Raw genomic sequence first — 21,192 nt, forward strand, 5'->3', positions numbered from 1 at the left:
ATATATATATATATATATATATATATATATATATAGTACTAATATTTGTGACTTAAGGAACAAAATATATACCTATAAGTATTTGCTAGCATATGCATATATATTTCTGGAAGGATAAAGAAGAAATTGATCAGAAAGTTTTTCTCCAGGTAAGGAAATGGGATGGGAGATAAGGATAGAAAAAAACCTTAATTTTCACTATGCCCTTGTGCCTTTGGGTTTAGTACTATGCACATATTATCTATTCAAACATGGATACAAATTTGTTTAAAGGAATTGGGTTTATGGGCATTCCAGGGTTACTACATCAGCAGGAGAGTATTTCCATATATTAATTAAATCTCCATTCAAAAAAAAATCTCAAATCACTCTTAGGTAGTTTCTTTGATGTATACTTCATCCAACTTTTGTTAAAAATGTACTGATATTCAATGCAAATCTACTCATTAGTTGAAATTTGGATGTGCTGTTGCCCACACTTTCCATTTTTTTAGATGATCATCTTTATCTTTACAGTGGGCAGAGGTGTGTGCGTGTGGAATGCAAGTATATTTTCTTCATTTGGATAAGTATATTATAAACATTCTAGCTCAAAATAATATAAAACAGAATGTATTATGTATGTTATGTATGCTGAGTTTGACTTACAAGATGGGTATAGAACAAAAACATTTCACACATTATACACATGAAAGCTATGCTCCTTTTTAGATTTTTTTTACCAGCTTTTGTGAAAATAGTCCCCTCTGTTAATTGTTATGTACCAAAATAGTTGTCTCTTTTACAGACTGGGAAAACCGTAAAGACACAGAACTTGCCAAGAACTCAGGGATGTGTCTCAGATTGGAACCCCATCTTCTGTCCTCTAGCCCAAACTTAAATGTGCACACATATGACCTGGGGATTTGGCTAAAATTGAATTTCTAGTTCAGCAGGGGAGGAGTGGAGCTTCAGATTCTGTACTTGCAAGAAGCTCCCAGGTGATGTCCAAGCTGTTGGTCCACAGACCCACTTTGAATAGCAAGTCTATAAATCATACAGTTTCTTGTTTAGTAAAGCCTTATATGGATATTATATCATCCCATGTCTCCCCAGGCATCAGATAAATCAAGTAACCCAGTTTTAAGTATTACTAATACCACTTATTAAACAGAAAACATCTCTTCTTCCACATCCCCTGGTTTCTATGAGGATGAATTATTTTTATAAATAATTCCAGCTTCTTGTGCCATGCTTACTACTTAATTGGTGTTATTCCATTTCTCTCAGTTGAGATGAAATCATCAAAAGTCCTAAGTGCTTCTGTGTGTGTGTGTGTGTGTGTGTGTGTATGTGTGTGTGTGTGTGTGTGTTGTAAGGATGCTCTGTGTCTTAATTCCTCTACATTATTATGAAGCAGCAACTTGCATAAATACTCATGCTTTCCAGCCTCAGAATTTCCTTTCAGAGGAGAATTCAAAATGACAGCATAAAGGGACCCCGAACTTATCTCCTCCCACAAACACAACAAATCTATAGCTACATAGGGAATAATTCCCTCTGAAAAGTATCCTAAAGCTAACTAAACAGTGTTTCTATAAAAAGGAATAAAAGAGCCACATCAAGATGGATAGGAGAAACAGGGACATGGTCTAGCAATAAACCCGACCCTAGGCATAGTGACCTACAATCAGGAGGAATCTCACAAAATGGAGCTTGTCCCTGAGGAATGAGGGGTCTGTGCCCCATATCAGGCACCCCAATCCTTAGGAACTGCACCAGAAAAATAAGCCCCCAAAGTGTCTGGTCTTAGAAACCAATAGAATAAATCATGGAAGGAGCCAAGATGCCCTTCAACAGATGACTGGATTAAGATGTGGTCCATATATATGATGGAATATTACTCAGCTATCAAAAAGAACGATTTCTCAACATTTGCTGCAACATGGACGGCACTGGAGGGGATAATGCTAAGTGAAATAAGTCAAGCAGAGAAAGACAATTATCATATGGTTTCTCTCATCTATGGAACATAAGAACTAGGAAGATCGGTAGGAGAAGAAAGGGATAAAGAAAGGGGGGTAATCAGAAGGGGGAATGAAGCATGAGAGACTATGGACTCTGGGAAACAAACTGAGGGCTTCAAAGGGGAGGGGGGTGGGGGAATGGGATAGGCTGGTGATGGGTAGTAAGGAGGGCACGTATTGCATGGTACACTGGGTGTTATACACAACTAATGAATCATGGAGTTTTACATCAAAAAACAGGGATGTACTGTATGGTGACTAACATAATATAATAAAAAAAAATAGAATAATAATAAAAAAAGAAACTAATAGGGTTTACCTCCAGGAGAACCAAAAAGCTATAGGAAATGAAAAATTTGCTCTTAAAGGGTTTGCACACAAACCCACTCATCCTGGAACCTGGCATAAAAGCAAGAGTTTGAGAGTCTCCTAGACTGTATGCAAAGGAGACTCATTTCTTCATCTGCCAGAGAGGCAGAAAGCTTCTGGTACTCTCTCTGGGGATGAAGGCACTGGCAGGAGCTGTTTCTGTGTTTTTCTTCTGCCTTTTTGGTGCCAGTACTGGTGGATGCTATTCTCACACCACCTCCTAGCCTTCTAGCTCCAGTGGGAGCACCCTGTTCCTGCACACTGCAGCCACAGCTCACCATGCCACAGCCAGTGGGAAGGCACAAACCACAGGGGGGATGCTCTTTGAGAACCTGGTTCTGGTGGCCAAAGGGGATTGCATTTCTGGGTCCAATGGGTCTAAAACAATCAGAGAGACAGTCTTTGGCAAGCTACTACCCCATGGCACTGCACAGACAGCAGACTAAAACACATCTCCAGTCTTCATGTGGAAAAGGCCTATATTCTTGTCCTGGGGTTTCAGCCTGAGGGGCAGGCTTCACATTTGCCACACACGCAGAGGTTGCAGAGGCACCCCCAAGGAACATGGGCTGGAAGAAACCATATTTGCACAGTCCTTTGGCCTTGCCACAGTTTGTTGATACTTCTTTAAAAGGAGGTTATGCACATGTCTAAATACATGATTTTTGCAACTGTTGCCCAGGAATGCCTCCAGATCTCCTAGCCTGGAAGTCATCAGGGATCACAATTGTGGACCCATAAGATTGTACATATTTACATACCTTAAAAACTGCTGCCTGACGATCTCGCTTACAATTAACTTGAAACTAGGAACTGTCTGAGATCCCTCCCTTTGGAACACTGACAGGTCTTGGCACACCCTCAACAACTGGGACCTATTAAGAACAAATCAAGCTACTAATCAATGAGATACCACCTCACACCAGTCAGAATGGCTAAAATTAACAACTTGGGAAACAATAGATGTTGGTGAGGATGCAGAGAAAGGGTTTTCTTACACTGTTGGTGGGAATGCAAACTGGTGCAGCCACTCTGGAAAACAACATAGAGGTTCCTCAAAAAAGTTAAAAATAGAACTACCCTATAACCCAGCAATTGCACTACTAGGTATTTATCCAAAGGATACAAACAGTGATTTGAAGGGGCACATACACCCCAATGTTTATAGAAGCAATGTCCATAATAACCAAAATATGGAAAGAACCCAGATGTCCATCATCAGATGAATAGATAAAGAAGTTGTGGTGTAGGGGCACCTGGGTGGCACAGCGGTTAAGCTTCTGCCTTCGGCTCAGGGCGTGATCCCGATGTTATGGGATCGAGCCCCACATCAGGTTCCTCCGCTGTGAGCCTGCTTCTTCCTCTCCCACTCCCCCTGCTTGTGTTCCCTCTCTCGCTGGCTGTCTCTGTCTCTGTTGAATAAATAAATAAAATCTTTAAAAAAAAAAGAAGTTGTGGTGTATATATTATGTATAATGGAGTTTTACTCAGCCATCAAAAAGAATGAAATGTTGCCATTTGCAAAGACATGGATGGAGCTAGAGGGTATTATGCTACATGAAATAAGTGAGTCAGAGAAAGACAAATACCATATGATTTCACTCATATGTGAAATTTAAGAAACAAAACAGATGAATATAGGGAAAGAGAAGGAAAAATAAAATAAGATAAAAACAGAGAGGGAGACAACCCGTAAGAGACTCTTAACTATAGGAAACAAACTGAGGGTTGCTGGAGGGGAAGTGAGTGGAGGGGGATGGGGTAACTGGGTGATGAACATTAAGGAGGGCACTTGATGGAATGAGCACTGGGTGTTATATGCAACTGATGAATCCCTAAGTTCTACCATGGAAACTAATAATAATACAGTATATGTTAATTAAATTGAAGTCAATTAAAAAATTTTTTTAAAAAAGAAAATCCCTGAGGTCTGAGAAACAACCAAAAGCTAGGGCACATTTGAACAATAAGGTTCATCTCCTACATGAGACCACTCCTTCAAGACTGGGAAAGATAGCTCTTTCACCTAATACCTAGAAACAAACACAAATACCTAGAGAGTCAAACAAAATGAAAAGATGGAGGAATATGTTCCAAATGAAAGAATAAAACAAAATCTCAGAAAGAAACCATGGTGAAATGGAGATAAGTAACCTAGTAATCTACCCGATAAAGAGTTCAAAGTAATGGTCATAAAGATGCTCACCGAACTCAGGAGAAGAATGGATAAACACGGTGAGAACTTCAACAAAGAGATAGAAAATATAAGAAAGTACCAGGTAAAAGTCAGAGAGCTGAAGAATTCAACAGTTAAACTGAAAAATACACTAAGGGGTTCAACAGACGATTAGATGAAGTAGAACAGATCAGTAACCCAGAAAACAGCACTGGAAATGACCCAATCAGAGCAGCAAAAAGAAAAATGAATTTTAAAAAATGAGGATATCTTAAGAGACATGCAGGACATCAAGCAGAATAACATCTTCATTATAAGGGTCCCAGAAGGAGAAGAGAGAGAAAGAACAGTAGAAAACTTATCTGAAAAAGTAATGGCTAAAAACTTTACTAACCTGGGGAAGGAAACAGACATCCAGCTCCAGGAAGCAAGGAAAGTTCCATATAAAATAAACCCAGAGAGATAATTTAATTTATAATTAAAATGTTAAAATTTAAAGATAAAGAGAGAATATTAAAACAGCAAGAAAAAAAACAAACCACTTTTCTCTTAGAAAAGAAAATAGAAGGGAGCCCCCATAAGACTATTGGTAGATTTTTCAGCAAAAACTTTTCAGGCCAGAAGGGAATGGTATGATATATTCAAAGTGCTGGAGGAAAAATCTTCCAATGGAGAAGAGTCTACCTTGTAAGGTTATCAATCAAAATTGAAGGGGAGATAGAGAGTTTCCCAGAAAAGCAAAAAACTAAAAAAGTTCATTACCACTAAACTAGCCTTATAAGAAATGTTAAAGGAACTTCTTTAAGCTAAAAACAAAAGGCACTAACTAGTAACAAGAAAACATATGAAAGTAAAACTCTCACTGGTAAATGCAAATGTAAGTAAAGGTAGTGTATTAACTACTTATAAAGGTAATATAAAAGTTAAAAGATGTCTTGAGGAACCTCCATACTGTTTTCCAGAGTGGCTGTACCAGCTTGCATTCCCACCAACAGTGGAAGAGGGTGGAACATAAGGAATAGTGAAGAGGACCACAGGGGAAGGGAGGGAAAACCAAATGGCAAGAAATCAGAGAGGGAGACTAACCATGAAAGACTCTGGACTCTGGGAAACAAACTGAGGGTTACGGAGGGGAGGGAGGGGGATGGGGTAACAGGGTGATGGGTATTAAGGAGGGCAGGTGTGGGGATGAGCACTGGTTGTTATACCCAACTAATGAATTGTTGAACATTACATCAAAAACTAATGATGTACTGTATGGTGACTAACATCACCATACAGTACATCCTGGTTTTTGATGTAAAGTTCGATGATTCATTAGTTGTGTATAACACCCAGTGCACCATGCAACACGTGCCCTCCTCCCTACCCATCATAAAAAAATTTTTAAAAAACACAAAAGTAGCAAAATTAACTGTAACTATAATAATAGTTAAGGGACATACAAAATAAAATGATGCAAAATAGGACATCAAAAATAAATTGAACATGGTGGAGAGTAAAAGTGTAGAATTTTGAAAATGCAGAATTTTATTTTATTTTAATTTTTTAAAGATTTTATTTATCTATGTGACAGAGAGACAGCCAGCGAGAGAGGGAACACATCAGGGGAGAGGGAGAGGAAGAAGCAGGCTCCCAGCCGAGGAGCCCGATATGGGACTTGATCCCGTAACACCGGGATCACGCCCTGAGCCGAAGGCAGACACTCAACGACTGCACTACCCAGGTGGCCCTGAAAATGCAGAATTTTAAAAAGGTGCGCAAACTTAAGATGCTATCAACTTAAAATAGACTGTTGTATATATAGGATTTTACATGCAAACCTCATGGTAACCATAATGCAAAAATCTATAATAGATGCATATAAGACAATGAGAAAGAAATCTAAACATAACACTAAAGAAAATCACTAAACCACAAGAGAAGAAAGCAAGAGAAGAAAGGAACAGAGAAGAAGTTCAAAAACAGAAAGTAATCAACAAAATGGATAAGAAAATCAAGACCCATCTCTTTGTTGCCTACAAGAGATTCACTTCTTCTAAGGACTCACACATGGGGCTCAAATAAAATCAGAAATGAAAGAGGAGAAGTTTCAATTGATACCACAGAAATAAAAAGGATCATAAGAGACTACTTTGAATAATTACATGCCAACAAACTGAACAATCTAGAAGGAATGGACAAATTCCTAGAAACATATAATCTTTCAAGGCCGGATCATGAAGAAAATCTGAATAGACCGATTACGAGCAAGGAGATTGAGTCAGTAATTAAAAACTTCTCAAAAAACAAAAGTCTAGGACCAGATGGCTTCACTGATGAATTCTACCAGACATTCAAAAAGATTTAATACCTATCTTTCTCAAACTCTTCCAAAAAATTGAAGAGAACACTCCAAACTCATTTTACAAGGCCAGCATTATCCTGATGCCAAAACCAGATAAGGCACCAGAAAAAAGGAAAATCAGAGGCCAATATCCCTAATGAACAAAGATGCAAAATCCTCAACAAAATATTAGTAAACCAAATTCAACAGTACAATAAAAGAATCATATACCATGCTCAAGTTTATTCCAAGGATGCTAGGATGGCTCAACATTTGCAAATCCATCAATATGATATACCACACTAACAAAATGAAGTATAAAAATTATATGATCTCAATAGATGCAGAAAAAAACATGTGACCAAATTTAATATCCAGTTATGAAAAAAAAACACTCAACAAAGTGGGTGTATGAGGAACCTACCCCAATATAATGAAGGCTATATATGACAAGCCCACAGCTAATACCATACTCAATGTTGAACAGCTGAAAGCTTTTCCTCTAAGATCAGAAACAAGATAAAGCAGCCCACACTTGGACCTTTTTCAACATATTATTGGAAGTCCTAGCCACAGCAGTTAGGCAAGAAAAAGAAATGAAGGGCATCCAAATCAGAAAAGAAGAAACAAAATTGTCTCTAATTACAGATGACATGGTAATATGTATAGAAAACCCTAAAGACTCCAACAAAAACCTGTTAGAACTAATATACGAATTCAGTAAAGTTGCAGGAAAAAAAAATCAATATACAGAAATCTGTTTTGTTTTTATACAATAATAACAAACTATCAAAAAAAGAAATTAAAATTCTTTAAAAGAATTTAAAGAATTAAAAATCCCATTTACAATTGCATCAAGAAGAATAAAATACCTAGAAATAAATTTAACCAAGAAAGTGAAAAAACTGTGAAATGAAAATTATAAGACACTGATAAAAGAAATTGAAGATGACACAAATAAATGTAAAGATATTCTGTGCTCATGGATTGGAAGACCTAACATTGTTAAAAATGTCCATACTACCCAAAACAACTACAGATTAAATACAATATATCAAAACCCCAGTGGTATTTTTCACAAAACTAGAATAATTCTAAAATTTGTACAGAACCATAAAAGACTCCAAATAGCCAAAGCAGTCTTGAGAAAGAAAAAAACAAATCTGGATGTATCATGTTCCCTGATTTTAAACTACAAAGCTATAGTAATTAAAAGAGTATGGCATTGCCATTAAAAACAGACATATACACCAATGGAACAGAATAGAGAGCCCATAAATAAACCTGTGTGTATATATATATATATCTATATATATAGTCAATTTATAAAAAGAAGCCTGGAATATGCAGCAGGGAAAGGACAGTTTTATTTAATAAATGGTGCTGAGAAAATTGGACAGCCACATGTAAAAGTATGAACCTAGACCACTATCTTACACCATGTAAAAAATTAACTCAAAATGGATTAAATACTTGAATGTAAGACCTGAAACCATAAAATTCCTAGGAGAAAACATAGGCAGTAAGCTCCATGACATTGGTCTTAGCAATTTTTTTTTGAGTCTGACTCCAAAGGCAAGGCAAACAAAAGCAAAAATAAACAAATAGGACTACATCAAACAAACTTCTGCAGAGCAATGGAAACCATCAATAAAATGAAAAGGCTGAATGGGAGAAGGTATTTACAAATTTACAAATTACACATCTGATAAGGGTGTAATTCCAAAACATATGAAGAGCTTATACAACTCAACAACAAAAAACAAGCAACCTGATTAAAAATAAGTCATACTTCAAGCTATATTACAAAGCTGTGATCATCAAGACATCATGGTATTGGCACAAAAACAGATACATAGATCAATGCAACAGAATAGGGAGCCCATAAATGGACCCTCAACTCTATGGTCAACTAATATTCGACAAAGCAGGAAAGAATATCCAATGGAAAAAAGACAGTCTCTTCAATAAATGGTGATGGGAAAATTGGACAGTCACATGCAGAAGAATGAAACTGGACCATTCTCTTAAACCATACACAAAGATAAACTCAAAATGGATGAAAGACTTCCATGTGAGACAGGAATCCATCAAAATCCTAGAAAAGAACATAGGCAGTAACCTCCTTGCCATCAGCCACAACAACTTCTTTCAAGGCGTGTTTCTAAAGGCAAGGGAAACAAAAACAAAAATGAACTTTTGGGACTTTATCAAGATAAAAAGCTTCTGCATAGCAAAGGAAACAGTCAACAAAGCTAAGAGGCAACCCATGGAATGGGAGAAGATATTTACAAATGACATTTCAGATGAAGGACTGGTATCCAAGATCTAAAAAGAACTTATCAAACTCAACACCCCCAAAAAACAAATAATCTAGTCAAGAAATGGGCAGAAGACATGAACAGACACTTCTCCAAAGAAGACATACAAATGGCTAACAGACAGATGAAAAAATGCTTAACATCATTAGCCTTCAGTGAAATACAAATCAAAACCACAATGAGATACCACCTTACACCAGTTAGAAGGTCAAAAATTAACAAGACAGGAAACAACAAATGTTGGCGAGGATGTGGAGAAAGGGGAACACTCTTACACTCTTGGTGGGAATACAAACTGGTACAGCCACTCTGCAAAACAGTATGGAGTTTCCTCAAGATGTTAAAAATAGAGCTACCCTATGGCCCAGCAACTGGACTACTAGGTATTCACCCCAAAGATACAAATGTAATTAAAAGAATGGGCACATGCACCCAAATGTTCATAGCAGCAATGTCTACAATAGCCTAACTGTGGAAGAAGCCAAGATGCCCTTCAAGAGATGAATGGATAAAGAAGATGTGGTTCATGTATACAATGGAATATTAGGGCATCAGAATGGATGAATATCCACTCCGGGAAATAAACTGAGGGTTACAGAGGGGAGGGGGTGGAGGGATGTAACAAGGTGATGGGTATTAAGGAGGGCATGTATTATGATGAGCATGGGGTGTTATACCCAACTAATGAATCACTGAATATTACATCAAAAACTAATGACATACTATATGTTGGCTAACTGAACATAATAAAAAAAATAAGTCAGACAGAGAAAGATAAATATTACATGATTTCATTTATATGTGGAGTCAAAAAAACCAAAACAAATGAATAAGCAAACAAACAAAAACTAAACAGATGCTTAAATACAGAGAAAAAACTGAGTATTGCCAGAGGGAAAGAAGTTGGAGGATGGACAAAATTGGTGAAAGAGATTAAAAGGTACAAATTCCAGTTATAAATTCATGGAGATGAAAAGTCCAGCATGGGGAATGTAGTCAATAACACTGTGATAACCTTGCATGTGAAAGATGCTGACTATACTTACTATGGTGAGCACTGAGTAATGTATAGAATTGTAAAATTACTACTTTGTACACCTGAAACTAATACACTGTGTGTCAACTATATTCAATAATAATACATTTAAAAATACTGTAACAAAAAATGGGCAGAAGATCTGAATAGACCTTTTTTTTGAAAGAAGACAGATTGCCAACAGGCACATGAAAAGATGCTCAATATTACTAATTATCGGGAAAAAGCAAATCAAAACCACAATAAAATATCACCTCACAACTGTCAGATGGCTATTACAAAAAAAAAAAGGTAAGAAATAACAAATGCTGGAGAAGATGTGGAGAAAAAGAAGTCCTCATACACTGTTGGTGGAAATGTAAATTGGTGCAGCCACTGTGGCAAATAGTATGGAGATTCTTCAAAAAATTAAAAGTAGAACTACCATATGATCCAGCAATTCCACTTCTGGGTATTTATCTGTAGAATACAAACACACAAATTTGAAAAGCTATATGTACCTCTATGTTTATTGCAACATTTTTTACAGAAGCCAAGATGTGGAAATACCCCAAGTGTCCTTTGATGGATAAGTGGATAAAGAAGGTGTGGGCCCTGTGTGTGTGTGTGTGTGTGTGTGTGTGTGTGTGTGTGTAATGGAATACCACTCAGCCATAAAAAAATGAGAAAATCTTGCCAGTTGTGACAACTTGTGGGTGGCCCTTGGGGGTGTTATGCTAAGTGAAATAAGTCAGACAGAGAAAGATAAATGCTGTATGATTTCACTTATGTGTGGAATCTAGAAGACAAAACAAACGAATAAAACAAAACAAAACAAACTCATAAATACAGAGAACAGCCTGGTGGTTACCAGAGGGAAATTGGATTGGGGTGGGTGAAATGGGTCAAGATCTGAATTGTGGGGTGATGAACTAGACCTATGGTGATGATCACTTTGTAGTATATACAGATATTGAATTATAATGTACACCTGAAACTGATATACAGGCATAAACTTGTTTCATTGTGTTTTGCTTTATTGCACTTTGCAGATACTGCGTTTTTTACAAAGTGAGGGTTTGTGACAACCCTGCACCAAGTGAGTCTATTGGTGCTATTTTTCCAAGAGCATTTGCTCACTCTGGGTCTCTGGGTCATATTTTGACAATTCTTGCAATATTTCAAACATTTTCATTCTTATTATATTTGTTGTAGTGACCTTGACTAGTGATTATATTTGCTAAAAGCTCAGATGATTGTTAACATTTTTAGCAATAAAGCACTTTTCAGTTTAAGTATGCACTTAAAGAAATAATTCATTGCACACTGGGAAACCAAAACATTCATTTGACTTTGCCTTATTGCAGTGGTCTGGAACAGAATCCTCAATGCCTTTGAGGCCTGCCTGTAAAGTTATATACCAATTTTACCAGACACACGCACAATTCTCTTCAGTAAGCAGTTCCAAGGCCTCACTGGGAAGAACAAGGAGTTAGAAGGCATGCACTTACCTTTATCAGTAATAACAGTGATAAATTGATTTTCCATCTGCCTTATTCTTTAGTCTTACTTCTCAATTGACAGAACTTAGAGTAAGGGGAAGAGGGATGTTATTTATTGAATCCTGTCAAATCCCCAACCCTTCCTAGACAACCAGCTGAGAGAATAATGACAAGTTTGAAAGGGTGTAAACCTAGATTCTTTACCCTAACCTCCCACCCCCTCAGTACATTCCCGGGATGCCTCCAGCAGCTCCTTCTGATTCTTAAGACAACATGCTGTTCTACCCAAATTTCAGCCTGAGGCTCACACTTTTGTTTGACTCGTTTGCTAAATCTCTTAGAGGTTTTTCATCTGTGCATTCCTATCAATATATGCAGAAAAAATCAGATTTGATTTATCACATATCATACACATGATAAATCAATATCACATTACACATATATACAAACATATCCATCCATATATATACACATATATAAACATATCCTTCTTTTTTCCTTTTGATATGCCTCTTATTGGGCAAAATCCAATTTTACTTTATCCATTATCTCTGCTAAGAGCCATCTTCAAATTCTCACTGTCCTCCTCCTCCTCTTCTGGTAGCTATCTTCCCATTCAGAAAGCAACAGAACTTAAAACCCTAATTAACCCCTAATAAATCGTCCCAAATTCCTCTGACTCTACTTGCTTACCTTCTCTTGGATTCCTTCATCGTCACCAGCAAAGTACAAAATAGGGACATTGAGTTCAGAGGCGGCTACCCACTGAAGTACGGCTTGGAGTTGCTTGTTCTGAACTGTATCACTTAGGCTATGATTGCTGACAATCACTTTGGGTGCTGCACATCCTTCAGGAGGCTGCCCTGATATACCTCTCAATTCATTATGGATAGCTTGATAGGCATTCTGCAGGAGAGTCTCTGCTGTCCCTGTGCCCTTCACTGGCAAGCACTCATATAAACTATCTGGGAAGGCAGAAGTTGGCCTGCTCGCATCCCCAGACTTATCATCTCCCAGCTCTGCCAAAGGAGAGTCACAGGATTTGGCTATAATGAGACATAACTTCATCACTGAGTCCATAAGATGTTCTACCATTTGTCCATTCATGTGGCCATCTAGCTGGCTAGCAACCATCTTGGTCAACCCAGCAAAGGTACCACCAGCCTCATCGCCTTCACTTAATTTGACGGGAGAAGGGGTTACAGGTCTTTCACACTGGTGGCTATATTCTTCCTTAATTGGCTGTTCTGGCACCTTGGGTTCAGAGCTATGGTCATTCTTGAAAATGGTCTCACCTAGTAAATTCCGGATGAAGTTAAAGAAAACACTCATTAGATCCTTCTTTTCTGCTTCTTCTTGGTCACCTCCCATTTGAGGAGATTTAGGGCTGGGCTCATCAGAAACTGTAGGGGACTTGTTGGCAGGCAAGTTGGTGCTGCCAGCAGCTTCAAGGAAGCTCTGTGCATCCATGCTTCCTCCCTGGGCCAGGTGATATTGAATCAGAAGTAAGGCAGATACAATCAGGTCCTTGGCCCAGGAGTCTGAATCACACATAAAATTCTCAGGTTTCTCTTGGTGGTGCATAGGGGGGGTGAGGTTGCAAGTATCCAGAGGATATCCCAGAGGAATGTCTGGTACAGGCTTGTACTGTTTGTTGGGAGCTGCAAATGTTGCCCTTTGGAAACCTGGAGATTTTCCTTCTTTTTGTTGATTTTTGTGCCAAAAGGTCAATCCCTCTTTGATAATGTGTTCACCCAGAGTTTCGGCACAAGACTTCTCCTTCTCTGGTTTGGATGCAGGAGAGTACATTTTTTCCCTCAATTTACCTTCAGATTTCATGGTTGCAAAGTTTACATTTTGGTTTTTAGGGTCACCCATTCCTTTCATCGACACAAGGGAGTAACTCTCAGACTTGTCCTTAGTTTTCCTTATATTTTCAGGAGGTTTCTTTGCAAACATTACAGTGTATAGCTTTCCCAGCATGGCATCCATGATATCTGTGGCCTTCTGGCTTCCGTGAGAGAATAAACTTCTTTTTACAGCTGAGACAAAGTCTGAATCAGTCATGAGGGTCCCTGTGACATTGTGGAGGTTCTTCATGAAGGAGTCAATAAGATCTGAGACGACCTCTTTTGCATGCTTGAGCAGTACCTTCTTTAGCAAAATGGTGGCAATGGTTGTATCCTTCACTTGGATTCTCAGTGTCTTCATGATGGAAACCATCATATCAGATACCACACTGTTAGCATAGGTCATGATCCCTTGACTAACAGAAGCTGTAAAGTCATCAGGTCTTTCTTGCCCTCTAAACATCCTTCTCTCCCCAGGTAAGGACCTTCCACCCTCTTTGGCATCACCTGCATTACGAGATTCAAACACCTCCTTGTAGAAGAAAGACTTCTTAGAAGCAGGCTTGTCATCTGGACCCTTGCTTTCCTTGGTGCTCTCCTTGATCTTCAGAGTGGTCTTATATTTCAAATTTGGGGGACTCTGTAATAATCCTGAGGCTCTGTCACCAGAGCCTGGAGCCTTATCTGAGGTAGCATTCTTGGAACATGCAGAGACAGTCTCGTTCACTAGTTCTGATGCCACCATACTCAAGCTTTTCTTGGGTGTGTGTTCATCTCCCATGTACAATGACTGATGGACACATTTGTTTTCAGAGCCATCTATCCTCTCATTGATCTCCTTGCGGGCCATGGCTATGACTAGATTTGTGAGGCGATTAGCATAGAAGGAAACTTCATCTACTGAACTCCCATTACCAAGTTGGACACTGCGGCCCTGAATGGGGTTCTCTCTGTGAGTCATCTCGAAATGCAATCTTCCTGGACTGCCCTTGGTGGTGGTATTGTAATAGTCCACAGAGAAACCCTTGCGGGGGTCTCCTAAGTCACTCATTTCCCTGCTCAGTGAGGATTCTCCAGGCTTGAACTTAATATCTTGGAACCCTGCTGTACTTTTTTCCAGGTCTCTGCGGAGCCAGCTGAGCACTCTGATAGGATCAGTTGACGCTTCCTTAAAAACAGACAAGGATTCATCCGACTATAACAAAGTAAAGATATGGAACATTCAGGACAACCTCAAAGATTAGTTACAAAAATGGTCACCTTTCTCAAGGCTTAACTGCTTTATCACCACAATAAAAGTAATCAACATTTATTAGGTACTTAGTATGTATCAGGCACTGTTCCAGTATTTTAAGACTATTATTTCACTTAGCAGTATTCTTTTTATTAAAAAAAGATTTTATGTGTTTATTAGAGAGAGAGAGTATGAGTGACAGAGAGGGGCAGATGGAGAGGGAGAAGCAGACTCCCCACAGAGCAGGGCTCCATCTCCATTTTCTGATTCTAATTCTCTTGGAGCTATGTTACAACTTTGTAGATAACTGATAGCAATGCAATATAATTCTTGTTTATACATGTTAATTCTGACCAGAGAAGGTTGTACTGTAGAAAAGGTCAGTTTTGCCCCCATTTGTACATTCACTTCAATATTTCTAATCTATATATGTGGTTCTTCTCTTTGATTCTCCTTTGAACCTCACCAGTTCCTTGTTAATGATTACAACGTTTACCATGAGTTTATTTTAATTTGATTAATTTGAGAGAGAAATTTAACTAATTAAATTAACTATAAGAAAATTAGAGAAATAGAAAAATTAGAAAAATAGAGAAAATTAATTAATTAACTAATTAATTTGAAGTAGGCTCCACATCCAGCATCGAGTCCAACGCAGGGCTTCAACTCTCAACTGTGAAATCACGACCTGAGCTAAGATCAAGAGTCCAATACTTTATGGACTGAGCCATCCAGTCTGAAAACCACCATGAGTTTATTTTTATACATATATGAAAGTCATTATTTCACCTTCTCTGAAAATGATCTTTTAACAGTTTTGGAAGTCTTTGCCAAGATGTCCAGCAGATTCACCTAACAGAGATAAAAATCATCTTGAGGGAAGTGTACCAGGTGCATCTTTTCTTTGACCCCAGAGGTGAATCCAAGGTGGCAATAGAACTTTGCAGACATTGTTTTTTCTAGTTTTAATTTTTCTCTGTACTAATTATGCTTTTGGTTTTCATTTTGGTTCCTGATGGCCAATAACCATTGGTGGCAGTAGTGACCAAGAATTTGGTTTTATTGTGGGGCGCCTGGGTGGCTCAATCATTAAGCGTCTGCCTTTGGCTCAGGGGGTGATCCCAGAGTCCTGGGATCGAGCCCCACATCAGGTTCCCTGCTCCTCTAGGAGCCTGCTTCTTCCTCTCCCACTCTCCCTGCTTGTGTTCCCTCTCTCGAAGGCTGTCTCTCTCTCTGTCAAATAAATAAATAAAATCTTTAAAAAAAAAAGAATTTGATTTTATTATTTGACCATTTGGTGATCTCTTTAATGGATTGTTTATAGAGATCTATTCTCTGTTGGGTAGGAGACAATGGACAATTTGTTTTGCTAGTATTTTTTGCCCATCTCAAAGCAATTAAGAATTTCGTGCCCACTTGGAAGTTAGAAGAGCTCTTTGATTTCTGGACAGGCGAGTCTTGTGTCTCTGTCTTTTGATGCATGGCTGAAAGTTTACTTTTTTACGGAGATTTAATTGATATACAACATTATATTAGTTTCAGGTACACAATAAAATGATTCAATATTTGTATATATTGCAAAATGATCACCATAAGTCTAGTTAACATCGCTCACCACACCATAGTTCAAAGTTATTTTTTTTTGTAATGAGAACTTATAATATCTACTTTCTTTGCAACCTTTCAAATATACAATATGGTATTAACAACTACTGTCACTATGCTGTACATTAAATCTCCAGTACTTATTTATTTTAGAGCTTGAAGTTTATACCTTTTCACTCTGTCACCCACTTTGCTCACTCTCACACCACCCACCCCTGGCAACCACTTATCTATTCTCTGTATCTAGTAGTTTTGTTTTTTAAGACTCTACATGTAAGTGAGATCATACAGTATTTGTCTTTCTCTGTCTGACTTATTTCACTTAACTTAATACCCTTTAGGTCCATCCATGTTGTTGCAAATGGCAAGATTTCCTTCTTTTTATGGTTGGATAATGTTCTATTGTGTATATATACCACATTTTCTTTATTCATTCATCCATGGATGGACACTTAGGTTGCTTCCATGTCTTGGCTATTGTGAATAATGCTGCATGAAACATAGGGTGCAGGTATCATTTTGAAATAGTGATTTTGTTTCCTTCAGATATACACTTGGAAGTGGAATTGCTGGATCATATGGTAATTATTGTTAATCTTAATAATTTCCTCAGGTGATTGCAATTAATATTAAATGAGATAATATGCACAAGATTTGTACTCTTATAGTGATGTATATAAGATAATACTACTTAAACATTTCAAATTAAGATTAGATTTCAGAAGAGGTAAGAGTAGAGAAGTCAATAAGCTAGATTTTTAGAAAATGCAGTGGAACACAGTTAACCATCTGTGGGAATACTAGGGAATAAAACTTGACCATATATGTATGGGGAAGTAGTGCTCTTGGTGAAAAGAGACATCCACGTCTCCACATCCATGAAGGAGAATTTAAAAAGGATTAAGGGGCTTAATTTTCTCTCCTCAGCTATCTTCTGCTCCAGTACCTTAGCTTGAAGTCAACATATGTACCTACCATCTTATTCTTCACCTCTAGCTCTGCTAAAAATACTTTATGAAATTTTCTTTGACCACTTCCCACTTTGACCTGTTCTTTAAACACCTTTAGCAATTGTTGTCAGAAAATCCATTTGGCAAATTATCATGAACTTCTTATATTTAGGATCTACTGGTTATTTAGAACTTTTCAATAATTTTTTTATTTTCACACGTATATTTTTTATTTTCCCAAATTAATAGTAAGGTCTATGAGGGCAGAAATTGTTTTTTTCTTTCTTAAAGATTTTATTTATTTATTTGAGAGAGAGTGAGAGAACGAGCAGTGGAGAGGGTCAGAGGGAGAAAGAGAGACAGAAGCAGACTACCCACCGAGCAGGGAACCCAATGCAGGGATCGATCCCAGGACCCTGAGATCATGACCTGAGCTGAAGGCAGACACTCAACCGACTGAGCCACCCAGGTGCCCTTTCTTTCTTTCTTTTTCTTTCTTTCTTTTTCTTTCTTTTCTTCCTTCCTTTCTTTCTTTCTTTCTTTCTTTCTTTCTTTCTTTCTTTCTTTCTTTCTTTCTTTCTTTCCATCCCCCAGAGTGCTCCTCCTTTTATGAAAAATTATGACTTTTTAAATTTGATTTAGTATTGGAATTCATCTATCTTTTGTTTTTCTACATGAAAGAGCAGAGGTAAATAAAAGATCTAATAGACACAGTTTTGGTTGGCATTTACTCTATAGTAATTGGATATTTATTATCTACATGTCTTAATGTCTTAGATTTGTTAGTGTTTTCTCTCTTAGGCTACGTAAGATATACCAAATAGATTTTGGGTAAATAGAGGATGAATCATATAACATAACATGCAAATAGGTGTTTGATAAATATTAATACTAAGGATGAGAATTGCCATATGATTCCATTGGATTGTGAGATCCTTAAAAAGAATTCTTTCTAATTTGTTTTTTTATCTCTGACCCTAGGACTCAGTACAGAGTCTATGCCAGTTATCCATGACTGTCTCTCAACTCCAAGCCTACCCTTCTTTGCCTTGCTCTGTGACACTGGAACAGGACCCCTCTAAACATTTCTTCTTTGGCAGCTGGCTTTGTTAGTAGAGGGCACTGGGGAGACACTGCACTTCTGGCCCACTTGAACCCTCTGGCAAGTGTCTTCTTCTTCTTCTTCTTTTTTTTTTTTTTTGATTTTTTAAAATGATTTTTTATTGTATTATGTTAGTCACCATACAGTACATCCCCGGTTTCCGATGTAAGGCTCGATGATTCATTAGTTGTGTATAACACCCAGTGCACCATGCAAATGTGCCCTCCTTACTACCCATCACCAGCCTATCCCATTCCCCCCCCTCCCCTCTGTAGCCCTCAGTTTGTTTCTCATAGTCCATAGTCTCTCATGTTTCATTCCCCCTTCTGATTACCCCCCCTTTTCTTTATCCCTTTCTTCCCCTACCGATCATCCTAGTTCTTATGTTCCATAGATGAGAGAAATCATATGATAGTTGTCTTTCTCTGCTTGACTTATTTCACTTAGCATTATCTCCTCCAGTGCCGGTCCATGTTGTAGCAAATGTTGAGAACTCGTTCTTTCTGATAGCTGAGTAATATTCCATTGTATATATGGACCACAACTTCTTAATCCAGTCATCTGTTGAAGGGCATCTCGGCTCCTTCCACGATTTAGCTATTATGGACACCGCTGCTATGAACATTGGGGTGCATATGGCCTTTCTCTTCACTACGTCTGTATCTTTGGGGTAAACACCCAGTAGTGCAATGGCTGGATCATAGGGTAGCTCAATTTTTAACTTTTAAGGACCTACACTGTTTTCCAGAGTGGCTGTACCAACTTGCATTCCTACCAACAATGTAGGAGGGATCCCCTTTCTCCACATCCTCTCCAACAATTGTTGTTTCTTGCCTTGTCTATTTTTGCCATTCTAACTGGCGTAAGGTGGTCTCTCAGTGTGGTTTTGATTTGAATTTCCTTGATGGCTAATGATTTTGAACATTTTTTCATGTGTCTGTTAGCCATTTGTATGTCTTCATTGGAAAACTGTCTGTTCATATCTTCTGCCCATTTTTTGATTTGTTTATTTGTTTCTCGTGTTTTGAGTTTGAGAAGCTCTTTGTAGATCTTGGATACCAGTCCTTTATCTGTAGTGTCATTTGCAAATATATTCTCCCATTCCGTGGGCTGCCTCTTAGTTTTTCTGACTGTTTCCTTGGCTGTGCAGAAACTTTTAATCTTGATGAAGTCCCATAAATTCATTTTATCTTTTGTTTCTCTTGGCAAGTGTCTTCTGCCCCAGCAGGCTAGTGCTCCTGTGGCAGCCACACTCTCTCCAAAGATATCTGAAGCCGCCTTGGCTGAAGGAGAAGAGAGCTTCTGTGGGTTCTTAGTCTCTTCCTGTTCACTCTCTGGCAGCCTAGGGGTAGGGGCTGCTCTCTATACTTGCTAATTCTGGAATTCTTAGAGTCCTCTTTTACAGCTTTTAGTAGTTAACTTGTTAACTATCTTTCACCAAGTTTTTTAATATCACATTATTTGCTATGGTTTCCATCTTCTGACAGGACCCTGACTTACAGTGCCTTATACTAAGTACTTAATAAATGTTTGTTGAATGATGACAGCAGAATGATAATGTTACTTAAATAAGAGCTTACAGTGCTAAGAATTTTGAGGCATCCTACATTTCAGAAAATAGTTTCTATGAACTTTGTAGACATTTGTTTGAAGTACAATCCCTTTCTGTTTGAAAATTAAGGAAAATTTTAAAACTGTAAAATATAGGTTTTGCATTAATTATACTATACTTCTTCTATGAAAATACCATATATAGGATTTCCCCCCAAAAAACGGTATGGATAAGAATTTTTTGTTCTAAAGCAGTTCATGTTTTCCCCCCAAAATTTCAGGTTAGTAGTAAGTTAAAGTAGTAAGTAAAAGAGGTGGGTAGTGGTGGTGGAGTTCATAAGTCTATTCTTAATGGTATTCCACTTTTTCCTAAATTAGTATTTATAAAGAGGTAGACCCTTACCATTTTCCAGTCCTCGGGTTGGCTGTCTCCAGGTGAATAGACATCAACTTTGCATACTCCATTTTGGCTTTGTAACCAGTCAACCCTATCTGACATCTGGAAATAGAAAAAAAAATGAGAAAGGGTCATGAAAAGACATGTTACATGAAATTAAGGAGAAATAAGACAAATGGCCCAGGTGTGGAAAATAGGAGCAATGCTTTCAATAGAGACCTGTCTCAAGAGTTACTTCAACCCACGGAATTCTAGATCTCTTCATTCTCATTCTCAGTTCTCAATTGCAGGAAGATTTCTTAAATATATGTATCTCTAGTACTGAGGCCAGTGCCTGGTATATGCTAGAGATTCTTAATACAGATTTGTTCACGAATGAACCTATGTAGCCTTGTCCTGCTCTATGTGTCCTTGCTTGACAGCCTTTCCACATCCTGGATTTTCATTAGACACTTAAAACTCAATGTGATCAAAATAGAATTAATTTATGTTTTCCCTGTCTATTCTTGTCCCACCAACTTATTATTTTTTGCCCCACCAACTTATTTTTAAAGTAATATATACTTCATTTTCATTAATTTCTAGAGCACTAACTTAACTTATATTAGCAGTAAGTCTAATAGCTCCTCAAGACCAATCCCTCCTCCAAATAGCTAAGGGTGGGGAAATTCTTAGTCTCCATGGTTCCGCCAAACTTCTGCATGCCAAGAGAAAAGAGATGCCATGTGCACCATCCAATGGACCTTTGTGTGGATGCCCTTGCTGATGTTGATTTTTCCATAACCCTC

The 21,192-nt window shown here is 37.9% G+C and overlaps 1 protein-coding gene across 1 annotated transcript in view; it reads right to left on the bottom strand.

Moving 5' to 3' along the window:
• Window positions 1–20,526, bottom strand: part of AKAP3 (A-kinase anchoring protein 3) — a 26,483-nt gene extending 5,957 nt beyond the window's left edge. The window contains exons 1-2 of the mRNA XM_008704890.2: window positions 20,411–20,526; window positions 12,409–14,733 (exon numbers count right to left, since the gene is read on the bottom strand). Coding sequence (XP_008703112.1) covers window positions 12,409–14,733; window positions 20,411–20,506 — 2,421 coding nt within the window. The 5' untranslated portion in view covers window positions 20,507–20,526. The remainder of the gene's footprint in view (window positions 1–12,408; window positions 14,734–20,410) is intronic.
• Between the last annotated feature and the right edge of the window lie 666 nt (window positions 20,527–21,192).

Source organism: Ursus maritimus, unplaced genomic scaffold, assembly GCF_017311325.1.
Source record: "Ursus maritimus isolate PB19 unplaced genomic scaffold, ASM1731132v1 scaffold_26, whole genome shotgun sequence".
Lineage (NCBI taxonomy): Eukaryota > Metazoa > Chordata > Mammalia > Carnivora > Ursidae > Ursus > Ursus maritimus.